The sequence below is a fragment of the Rhinolophus sinicus genome, chromosome 2 (assembly GCF_057876585.1).
Source record: "Rhinolophus sinicus isolate RSI-liver-muscle chromosome 2, RSI-T2T, whole genome shotgun sequence".
Taxonomy (NCBI): Eukaryota; Metazoa; Chordata; class Mammalia; order Chiroptera; family Rhinolophidae; genus Rhinolophus; species Rhinolophus sinicus.
Genome location: NC_142502.1, coordinates 13,405,324 through 13,417,995, shown reverse-complemented (window position 1 = coordinate 13,417,995; position 12,672 = coordinate 13,405,324). Strand labels below are relative to the sequence as shown.

The 12,672-nt window shown below is 38.5% G+C and overlaps 1 protein-coding gene across 3 annotated transcripts in view; it reads left to right on the top strand.

The window, feature by feature from the left end:
* The window catches only part of ESR1 (estrogen receptor 1), a 354,777-nt gene that overhangs the window by 131,014 nt on the left and 211,091 nt on the right, over positions 1 to 12,672 (top strand). For all 3 annotated transcript variants that reach the window (XM_019735446.3, XM_019735444.3, XM_019735445.3), the window contains exon 3: positions 3,349 to 3,539. In XM_019735446.3, coding sequence (XP_019591005.3) covers positions 3,349 to 3,539 — 191 coding nt within the window. The remainder of the gene's footprint in view (positions 1 to 3,348; positions 3,540 to 12,672) is intronic.

Below are 12,672 nucleotides of genomic sequence, written 5' to 3'. Positions count from 1 at the left end.
TCTCTGTTAGATCTGGGGGAAAAGGGCTCTTCTCCTACATCTTTTACCAATACTTAAAAAAAAAAAATTTCCCTTATTCCATTTTGTATTGGTTCAGTCACTGATTAATTAATTTGATATCAGTATTTATTGAGACCCTATTCTAAGAAAAAAAAAAAGGAGACCCTATTCTGGATGAGGCACAGTGCTGTAAACATTTGGGGTTCCGAAGATGAATAAGGCACAAGGGACTTAGCAGACAGCAACCAAGGCAGGTGTGTACAATTGAAGGTGTAGCAATAGGAAGTTGCAGGAGAGAAGTAAAGAAAACCTGCTATTCACTTCAAAATAGGGATGAATTATTTCGAGTGTGTGGGGACTAGGAGTGGTTGGTAAGAGAGGAATTCATACAAAAGGAGACCTCAAATGTCAGTAATCACATTACAAATCCATTTGGATGGCTACTATTAAAAAAAAAAAAAAAAAGAAGTGAAAAACCACAGGTAATAAGTGTTGGGAAGGATACAGAGAAATCAGAACCCTTGGAAATGGGGAAGTAAAATAGTGCAGCTGCTATGGAAAACAAAATGGCAGTTCCTCCAGAAATTAAAACTATAATTTACCTTATGGTCCAGCAATGTTACTTCCGAGTATATATCCAAAAGAATGGAAAGCTAGGTCTCGCAGAGATGTTTGAACATCCCTGTTCATAGTAGTATTATTCACAATAGCCAAAGATGGACGCAACCTAAGTCCATTGATGGATATATGAATAAACAAAACGTGGTCTATACACATAATGGAGACTTACAATGAAAGGGAATTCGGACACATACTACAACATGGATGAACTCTGAAGACATTGCGCTAAGTGAAGTAAGTCAGTCACAAGAAGACAAATACTATATGATTCCACTTACATGAGGTACCTCGAGTAGTCAAATGCGTAGAGATAGGAAGTACAGTGTGGTTGCCAGGTGCTTTGGGGAGGAGGAAATGAGGAAAGTGAGGAGTTGTTTTTTAATGAGTATAACGACTCAGTTTTGTGAGATGGAAACGTTCTGGAGGTGGGTTGCACACCAATGTGAATATACTTAATGTTACTGAACTGTACACTTAAAAATAGTTAAGATATAAGTTTTGTTATGTTTATCTTAACCACAATTTTTAAAAACTGTAGTATTTTATCGTGTAGGGATGAGTGGAGGACACCTGATACCTTGGAACTTTTGCCAATGCATATACTATTCATTCATTCATTCATTCATTCAACAACCATGTATTGAATACCTGCTATGTGCTGGGCACTGAGCTGGATACATGCTTGCTAATCACCCCCACCCCTACCCCCACCCCCAAAGGCACTGAACTTCTACAGTTAAATATTCACAGCTGCTTCCTACTGACTTGAATCTTGCATAAGATATTAGTAAACAAACGGTAAAAAGACATGAGGTGGATTGGGGTGGGGGATGGGGAGATTCATCACAGCATGGTGATGAAATGGAAAGGCATGGGAAACAGAATGTGAACTAGACATGGAAAAGGCGAGCCTGTGCTCTCTAAGGATATTAAAAAATAAAGAATTCCTATCTGAGGCTGCCAACCAAAGAGCTAAGTAATTTAGAGTGAAAGAAAATGGCAAAGTCAGATGCACTCACCCCAAAGGAGCCAGTATTTTGTGACTATTAGGGCCCGTGTCGTTTGAGAACCACCGCTACAAAATTGTGGACAATATTAGTGAGTGAGAAGGGCAGAGAAGGGTTATAAAATGTGAGCTATAAAGAAAGGCAAGGCTTATGAGGTGAAAGTCAGTGTGGTCTGTCTGGTTACTTGGGTGGGGACTGAGAGCATGAAACATGAGAATTCCTTAACCCTGGAATTCACCTTATTTCATCCTAGGTTTCTTTTTTTAATCTCAGAGGAAGCCTCACGTCATCTATCCTTCCAACATCCTTTTACTTCTCTTGCTCTCTGTCTCTCTTTTTTTTTCCTTCTAATATACCCTGGACCACTCCATTTATTTAAATATATAGTGAGTGCCAACTACATACCAGGCACCTAGCTGGGTTCTGGTCATGTACCCCCCAATCCTCTGATAACATCTTTCGTTGTGCATTGCAAATCCTGGATTGATGTAATTTCTGCTCTTGTACCTGGTTCGATGAGAGCCGCAAACTTAGTTACATCTACTACTCCTTACCTGTTTCTCCTCGGTCCTTCTACCTGTGTTTTGTTTTTTAATCTCACCTGCTCTGTATTCCCCTCTGTGTACTCACAACCATTCCCTCTCTACTGGCCCATTCCCTTCAGTCTGCGTGAGACCTCCTTAACTCTCTCCAGTCCTAAAAATCCTCATTTGTCTTTATATTCTTTAGCAACCGCCTTATCTCTTTCTCTTCCCATTCTCACCCAAGTTCTCAAAGGAATGGCCTCCGCTCATTTTCGTTTTCTTACATTCCATGCACGTTCCCACCCGCTCGATTTGTGGCTTGTGCCCACACTCTCTACTGAAACTCCTTGCTAAGTGTCCTCTTTGTCAAAACCAACCTCCTTTTCTTGCTTTATTGGGCTCTTCTGCCTCATTTGGCACGATTGATCACTCTTTCCATCTTATGTTTTCTACTTCCTTAAGACTTTTTAGTTCCCTATTTCCTTGCTTCTGTCAGAACTTTCTGACTGTTAAGTCTCAATTTTCTTTCTGGGATACGCTTCCTTCATGAAATCTTTAAAGATCGATGTAATCATCTGTGTTCATCTTTTCATTCTACATATTCTTATAGAGGGGTATTGAATATTGAATAGTATCCTCAATTGTAGTAAAGTTATAAAAACTGATATCCAGGGTAAAACCTGAATTATCTTTCTACACCTGTTCTATGTTCTTTAGTTCATCTGACTTTCAAGTGCCCCAGCTGTTTTGTGCTTTGTCTCTATTTCCTGAAGACCCTTAGTGTGGTCTAGAATTGGAGTGAGCATTGGTCTCTAATGGTTCTGAGTCATTATAATTGGGAATTCCTGAAAGAAATGAATACATCTGTCAGAAACCAGCTAATTTCATTTTGTCATTGTCTGGATAATATATTCTGGTGTAGCCAGTCCGTTTTCTGAGCAAGTTTGCAATAAACAATTTCCTTTCAAGGTTAATATAATAGGCAAACACCTTTTGCTGCGACAGAAGGTAAGAGGTAATGAAAGATTAGCTTACATTATGATTCATTATTTCAAAATGTCAGAATAAAGTGGATCTACTGCATCTTTAGAGGAGAGTGTGTGTTTTGCTTTTCTAATGTTAATGGATTCACTTTTTTTTTTTTCCATCTCTCTCTCTCTCTTTCTCTCTCTCTCTCTCTCTTTCTGTCTTTCCAGGCCAAATGCAGATAATCGGCGTCAGGGTGGCAGAGAGAGATTGTCTAGCTCCGGTGACAAGGGAGGCATGGCCGTGGACTCTGCCAAGGAGACTCGCTACTGTGCAGTATGCAATGACTATGCCTCAGGCTACCATTATGGAGTCTGGTCCTGTGAGGGCTGTAAGGCCTTCTTCAAGAGAAGTATTCAAGGTAATAGAGTGTTGAAAATGACAGATCCCATTTTTGATCCTGAGAAGGGAAGTGACTGAGGAAGGAAGGCATTTGATCCATTCACTTGTACAAAACACTGAAACCCAGTAGGTCCATTAGTATCTTTGGTAGAAACATGGAGAAGAGGCAGGGGCTCAGTTGAAGGAGTTGACAGATGCTAGGGCAGTTGTGACTGAGTAATTACACTTCCTCTGTTTGGCAAGGTCCAAACAGTCTTGAGCACCTCTGCAGGAAGAGGATATTAACAGCTGGGTCTCAGAGATGTTGTCTGTGCTCCAACTGAGAGATGGCAAGTGGATATTTATGTGTTACTGGCAACTAGGCTTACATGATACAGTGTGATAATAATCGTCTATACATAATTGCCTCTTCACCTTAGCTTTATCCAGATGAGTATTCTGTTCCGATCTTGCCTCCAGACCAATTCTAATTGAACTTGTTCTTCTTTGCATCATGTTGTCTCAATGGATGACATGACCTTTTTGCTAAAATGAGAAGACCCAGTAACTGGTGACTTGTAGTAGGGTCAAGTACCTATTTGTACTGTACCAAACAGTTATTAAGTATCCACCTTAACATTTCATCTGCCTCTTTGCCTTGATCCTTTCCTTGTGTATAGTTTTCCAAGTATAGCTTCTCTGATACATTGCCAGCTACATTTTATTTCTATTCCACGAATGTTTATATTGTTGCATTATAGAAGATACCTTGGGGGGAAACATCAATCACTTTTACCACCTAAAATATCTTTGCTAAGGATCCTTCGTTTGACAGGAACAGAGGCCGGTCTGAGCAGTTTAGGCTAATTGAATTGCTTTTTGTCTTAATAGTAGAGCATTTCTCACTGTTCCTCTTCTTTTATCTTTTTGGCTTAAGCAAAGCTTAGTACATAAATACTACAAATATTTCTGATGGAGTTTTTGTGGAAATACAGACTTAAGTAGCTTGTAACCGAAGTCTACTAAATTAATAGATACTGATTGAAGAAGTGATTCTCATGGACTTTCTGCTGCCCTGATATGGGGTGAAAGTTGGGGGATGACACACACTATTTATTTTTACTTCCATTGCCAGCGAGATGGATTTTTTTAAAAAGCTGTTCTTATCTAATAGAACAACTATCTATGGTCACCTTGGTCCATTTTAAAAGCATTTATTTGTTTTTTTTGACAATGATTACTTTCAACATCTTTGAGAAGTCTGTTGTAAGACTTGGGCGTTTTTGTTGGATTTTAATAAATTAATGATATTCTCTGACAGTAAATTTTTGTTCATGTATATAAACAAATATATGTAAATATACATATATTTAGTTATATTTATATATACATAAATACACATATGTATGTAAAACACACATATGTGTATAGCAACATACATTCTTTAATTTTACTAGCTGATATTAATTTATAAAAATGATGTTTATATTAATATTTTGGTTTAGATTAGTATAAGCTCTTAACAGTCTTTTGATGATCATGTTTATTTGTAGTTTAACTGCTTATTTGATTTTATACACTCTAAAATACCATTATTGTCTCTAAGCATTTAATCTGGTAGTGAGAAATCATTTGACAGAGGTAGAGTTAGTGGGTAGGTTCACCTAAAAACTTGGACACATCATTTATGTGAGACTGAGTGCCCACTTCAGGATAAATGATTTAGTGCAGCAGTCAGCAAAGTTTTTCTGTCAAGGACGAGATAGTAAGTGTTTTGGTCTTTGCAAGTCTTTGTTGTAGCTACTCAACTCTAGCATTGTGGTTTGCAAAAAGTCATAGGCAATATGAATAAACGGTGCATGACAATAAAACTTTTATACAAAAACAGGCAATTGACCAGGACTGGCCAGTGGGCCATAACTTGCTCACCCGTGATTTAATGTATGGTAAAGGAATAGATGGTTTCTAAATTTAATGTTTTGATTATTCATGTTTATTGAGAACTTACTCTGTATCTGTGCTAGATATTCTAAGTGAAGTCAAAATATGTATAAGACATAATCTATAACCCCACAAAATGTAGAATTTATTCTGGAAATGTACTGGGGGAAGCAAAGGTACTTGTTCTCAAGATGTGCTCAGAGGGTAACTCAGTATAAAGTGCTACTGTATCATAAAGATAGGGAAAAGAATCGAATATAAGAAAAGAAAATATTATCAGTTATATATGTAAAATTACTGAGATTAAAGGTAGAAATGACCCTCCTCCAAGTAATAATAGCAGTATTCTCACAAATTATTTTCATCATATTTATTCAGCATTTAGGAGTGTACTACCTAACTTCACATCCCCCTTAGTATTCTATTTAAGAATTAAGGCATCAGAACAGAAAACACAGAAAAAAACAAACAAAAAACGTATTTATAAAAAAAATCAGTGAAGGAAATGTGAGCTTGTAAAAATAGATATCTTAGTGGTGTGACATTAACTCAAGCTCAAATATTTAAAAAAACTTTCTGCTTACTCTTTGCTAGGCAAAATATATATCTTATCTCCATCTTGTGTATACAGACCAAATAGTAGGATTTCATTGTACTATACATTCTACTATATTAAATTGCACTATATAAATTGGATAGAAATGAAATTTGTACCTGGCTTCGGAAGCTTCTTATTTTTCATGGTATGAAGTCACTTAAATGAGAGGACTATTGAGTCCAAAGTTCTAGAAGAAGCCTAGAAATAAAGCAGAGTTATTAATTTTTAGAGATAGGGAGGGACCGTAGAATGATTACATTCACTAATCCATTTATTTGTTCATTGATGGCCTGTACGAGGCAAAGCACTGTGCAAGTCCTCGGAGATACAGTTACAGGAAAGGAGTGGTCCTTACCCTCATAGAGCTTATACAGTGGTGAGAAAGATGGACAAATAAACTGGCAATTAAATTACAGTGTGACAGGTGCCAAGATGAGGGTGAGCGCAGGGTCTTATAGGAGTCCCAACTTTCCTCAGTCCTGGTGAGGGTGGAGTCAGGCTCTGAGAAGGTTTCTTGATTTAAAATTAGGTTGAGAGGGCGAGCCAAGTGAGGAAAATGAAGGTGGAGGGAATGCGTATTCAGACATAGGAATGAGCACAAAAGCAAAGTTCAGGAGGCAAGATAGTTTGGGGCATCCTGCGAATAAAAATTAACAAAACGTAATTTATCACTAGATTAAAAATAAAAGATATTCCTGGGCCAGGTTTATTCTTAGACTATATAAAAAAGCCAAAGTAATTTATTTCCTTTGTACTTTAAGGGTATTTCCATGTAGCTGATGTATTTGTTCCTATAAAAGGGAAATACCAGAGCAAGTTTAATGGTTTCTAGTCCCATTTTCTCATCATAGCCTTGATAACTTGCAACTAAAAAGTTTTACTGAACTTCTTTGGCTCTTTATAAATCACACTGCCCTTCAAGTCTATTTAAGGACAGTGAAGGGTCTGACATGCAGGTAGAAAGATCTGAAGATGCTGTAGCTCTCCCTGTTTTTCTTGTTACTTAAGAAAAGAGCTAGAAACAAGTATCCATCAGATTACTCTAGTGCTCTAAGTGTTTTAGTTGAAGAGGTAAAGTGTTTGACTTGAAAGCATACAAATTTTCATCCACTACTTGGTATACAAACTTGATTACTCAAGAAATTGAGTAATGGCCTCCAGTCGAACACACTTTTTTTCTTTTAGAGCAATGTCGAGGATGCTACTTAAGGCAGAAGGGTGAAATGGGATATTCTATGAATTTATTAATCCTTGCAGTTGAGGAAGCAGTGTTTCTTAAGATGTGCTGTGGGCAGACACTCTTGGATGAGTTACATAAGCAGATTTGGTTATAGGTTCAGCAGCCAGGTACTACCTTTGAGTATTATTCCAAGAAAAAAAGATTCCGTTGAGCTCTTTGCTTCTCATGTATTACTTCCAATGGTCATGAGGCACGGTGGAGGCTCAAACCTATCTATAAACCCCTAGCTGTGCTGCTACTTCATACTCTCTCTCTAAGGCATATGTAGAAGACGTTTCAGAGTAGGGTCTGGTTATGGTTTAATGCAGTGGGGACTGTAAATCCAGCAAGGATCGCTGACAGCCTGATCTGCCAGCCCTTAGAAAGCATCAGGGTGAGGCAGTCCAGCACCCTGGATAGCTCCTTCAACAGGTGCCCAGGGTAAGCAGAGACTTACTTTCTGAAGGACATTAGGCTCATTTAGCTGGCTCCATCCGCTTTATAGAGCTCTATTAACAGAGAATTTAGCTCTTTTGTGCTTAGGGACTCACCCTTGATCACCCAAAAAGAATTAGTTTTTATGTTTACTTTCCCCTTTTTAGTTACCTCTGCCTTGATTGATGTACCCATGATTGGAAAAGGCCAGAGGATGGGGAGGAATGGAGGTGGCACTCTCGTTATGTACGTATTTTATCTCTGGAGTCCTTTCAGAAATATGGCTCCAAGTTGAGATCCTGGCAATGTATACACACAAAAATACTAAGTCTTTGGTCTCCATGTTCCATACTTGCCCCTCTACAGCCTGGTCTGCACGCGGTGGCAGGAGAGATCTTTTGGCTGTATTAATCAGGTCAGATGGTCTTGGACTTAAAGCTCTCACGGCACTGAGAGTCCAGGTTCCTTTCTATGGCTTAACACACTCTCCATGTTCTTTGTCTGCTTAATTCTTCCACCGGTCACTAACCCAGCAGCACCCGCCTTCTTTCTCTGCCTCCAACATCCCAGCCCTGTTTCTTCCTCAGGACCTTAGCACATGTAATTTCCTCTTTCCCTTTGCTTGCAACACCCAGATCTTTACTTGTCTGGCTTCTTGTCATTCAGATCTTTGCCCAAGATCACTTTTTCAGAGAAGTCTTCCCTAATTACTCTACCAAAAGTAACCCTATAAACCTTTGCCCCTAGGTTCTTTATATTGTATTACCCTGGTGCCACCTCTTCGTATTCCTGCCCAACCTTGGATGTAAGCTGAGTGAGAGCTGATTTCAGGTCTGACCTGCTTTGTTTTGTTGTGATAGCTTCAGTGCTTCTAGGCTTGTTAGGCACAACCTCTCTGTTAAATAGTAGAATACGGCAAGAGGTCCAAAGTATGGAAAACCTGCTAGAGGATCTCAGAGAAAGGTGAAATTTCACTGGGCAAGGCTAGCAGGAGAAGTGTTAATGCAAGTGGTATCCTTGATATAGGCCTAGAAAGAAAGTTTGGAAAAGATTTCTAGAAATGTGGGATAGCATAAACCACGATATGCTCCGTCGAAATTGAGTAAATCAGTGATGAGAGAACAGACAGCTTCTTTTCCTGTCTACTTCTTTATTTTTCCTCTTCAGCTCTCTAAAAGTAGGCATTCCCTAGTGTCTGCAACCTCTGATCCTTTCACTTTTTCATTTTTTCCCCTGCCCAGTTTCCTAGGCAATCTCATACATATCTGTTTATGGGTTCAATTGTGTCCTCTCCCCAAACATGTTGAAGTCCTAACCCCTGGTACTTATTTGGAAATCGGGTCATTACAGATGTGATTAGTTAAGATGCAGTCATGCTAGAGTAGAGTGGGCTTTAATCCAATATGAATGGCGTCCTTATAAGAAGAGGGGACTTTGGATAGAGACCTGGAGGAGAATGCATGAGATGATGGAGAGAGAGAGAGACTGGAGTGATACAACTATAAGCCAAGGATCACCAAGATTGCTGGCAAATGCCAGAAACTAGAAAGAGGTCAGGAAGAGTCTACAGATTTTAGAGGGAGCACAGCCCCACTGACACCTTGATTTCAGACTTTTAGCCTCCCAAACTGTGAGACAATACTTTGTTTTTTCAAGTTACTCATTGTGGTACTTTGTTATGGCAGCCCTAGGGAACAATATTTAAGACCTAAAGTATTATAGCTGTGCAAATACCTCCCAGATGTAGCTCCTGCCCCAATGTTTTTCATAGTGACTCCTGTGTGTCTCCATCTAACATGAGTCACTTCTCCTCCTGACTGCTGTTTATGCCAGTGCCCTCAAGGCCTCCAAACTAAACACCATGGAGTTAGTTACCTTCATCTTTTCACTTCGCTTCTCTGCTGTTTCCCATTAGAACTATTGTGTAGTTCTATGCAGTCTATCTCTTTAATGTCTCTCCATCCCATTACTTAGAATTAGCCCCTTTAACTTTCACCAGATTCATTCAATAGTTTAATTTTTCCTTTTGTCTTCTCTTTCATTTAAGCCACTGGCTTCATTTGTTTTTCCATCTTCCAAGCCATTCTGCACACTGTCGGCCTATTAACATTCTTACAGCAAATCACTAATCATGTCAATACTTTGTGCAGAATCCTTTAATGATTTCCATGGCCCATGGAATAATCCTTAGGCGACTCTCGCTCTAGCCTGTCTTTCCGGTTGTTTTAGTCACTGTTTCTATTTCTGAAGTAGACTCTAGTCTGAACTACTTGCTGTTACTCAAATGGCACCATTCCATTTCTTTGCTGGGAATTCCTTTCCAGATTTACCTGTAAAACTTCTTCTTTCTATTCTAGTCAGAAGTAACTGTCATCAAAACTTCTCTAGTGTTAATGCAGAAGTTCTCTCTCTCCTGTGGTCCTCTGTACTACTTTGTTCCCATTGCCTAGCATTGCAGGTATTTGTATATACCTGTGGCTTTCCTTCACTGACTGAAAGGTAAGACCAAAATCAAGGCTTCATGTTATAGGAGTCACTCAATGAGTAAATACATGGATGAAAGGAAGGTTAGGATCAGTTTGCTTTAGGCAACATATTTTTCAATCATGGGAGAGAGAGGCCAAAACAGTCTTTAAGCCTACACTGCCAGAGGCATATGGAAGGGATCAGAGAAGGGAGAGAATAGAGGCTTGAAGACTAATTTGGCTGATATTCAAATACCTGAGACATACCAAATATCTGGGCATTTTGGTATTTGTGAAATGGGAAAAAAGGTAATAGGATGAAGGATATTGTGATGAAAGAATCTACATTGTTTTAAGATGATTCAGTATAGGATATCTAGAAAAGAAAGGAGTTAAAGAAGTTCAAAAACTGGGAAACTAATGGTATCATCACCTGAACTGGAAAAATCAAGAGGAAGGCCGTTAGAGCGGCCATCGAGTAAGTTCAATTCCAGATGTGCTGAGTTTGACATGACAGTTGGATGTCAAAGTAGAATTATCCAGCAAATTATCCAGCAGCTATAGAGTCAGAATCAATACTCTGCAGACAGCTGGGGGAGGGGAGTGTTGAATCAATTTCCTCAATTAATTTTAAAGAAACTGGTGAAAAGAATGGTTTAAATACTTCCTGGAGGTTTTCCATTATTTATTTATTTATTTTATTGGGGAATATTAGGGGACAGTGTATTCCTCCAGGACCCATCAGCTCCAAGTCATTGTCCTTCAATCTAGTTGTGGAGGGCGCAGCTCAGCTCCAAGTCCAGTCACTGTTTTCAATCTTTAGTTGCAGGGGATACAACCCACCATCCCATGGTGGGAATTGAACCGGCAACCTGTTGTTGAGAGCTTGGGCTCTAACCAACTGAACCATCTGGCCGCCCCTTTGGAAGCTCAGCCGCAGCTCATTGTCTTCAATGTAGTTGTGGAGGGTGCACCTCACTGGCCCATGTGGGAATCGAACTGGCAACCCTGTTGTTCAGAGCTCACGCTCTAACCAACTAAGCCATCCGGCCGCCCAGGTTGTCCATTATTAATAATGGAGAAGTAGCTCCAAAATCATCCCCTTGACTCTTATAATAATACATTATAAGAATTCCCTGGATCTTACCAAACCTTAGTAGAAACACTCTTATTACTCAAAGTGTACGTTTAAGGTCCTTCTACACAGGAAAAGCACAAATTAGCCCAACACAGCCAAACGCTAGTCTCTAGGAACTTACAATTTAAAAGAGAACATGCTGGCACGAACACATTAAGCTGCACAAATAGTAAACTGCAAGAGAAAATATAACCATTTTTATGCTTTTGAAAAAAAAGCAAGCTTTTTATTTTTTCTTCTTCAAATTATTCATACTGTCGAAGTCCACAGACATCTTCTCTGACAGAACTTGCCTAATCCTTCCATTATTCTATTAGGTTGGAGCAAAAGTAATTGCAGTTTTTGCAATTATTTTTCAACTTTTAAACTGCAGTTACATTTACACCAACCTAACATTTCTATTTTTACTCTCCATTTTGTTTTCTCATCAGAGAAAACAAAATATACCACCCTAAAATTCAAGACCTGAAAATCTCCTTCTGTGTAAGCATGCCATCCTCAGTACCAATTTTAAGTGCTTATTACTTTTTGTATTATTGTTTAAGCCTTTTATTATTGAGATAGTTTTTATTTAAACTAAAATTTATTTTTTGTTTTAATTGAAGTTTATTGGGGTTACAATTTGTTAGTAAAGTTACATAGGTTTCAAGCGTACAATTCTGTAATACGTCATCTATATATCACATTGTGTGTTCACCACCCAGAGTCAGTTCTCCTTTCATCACCATATATTTGTTATCTTTTACCTTCACCTACCACCCCTCTTCCCTCTTACCTTCTGGTAACCACTAAACTATTGTCTGTATCTATGAGTTTTTGTTTCTTCATTTGTTTGTCTTGTTCTTTTGTTGTTTTCAGTTTTATATACCACATATCAGTGAAATCACATGGTTCTCGACTTATTTCACTCAACATAATAATCTCAAGATCCATCTATGTTGCTGCAAATGGTACTATTTCATCTTTTCTTATGAGTGCTTATTACTCTTTAATGCTACAGTACTAAACTTAGATGCTTGTGCATATATGCATGCTTACATTTGAAGAAGGGCTCAGAAAAACAAAATCGGTCTTTCCACCTGTGAAATGACAAAGGTTTGTGATTTTTTTTTTTTGCCTTTAGCCAAATTATCTGTATCTTGGAGATAATTAAGACAAAATACATCTAACAAATAAAATCAGTATAGAACTCCTATTTCTTGGCAGCTCTTATGGACACAGCTGAAGCTTTCAGAGGTCTTTAAAAACCATGGCAACAAATGCCTTTGAAGGGTAAGCAAAGGTTCCAAATGTTTTTAATCGCTGGTGTTTTTTATGCTACCACTTCAAGCATTCTTCTTCATTTTTTGTTCATCTGATTGAAATTAAATTTTCAAT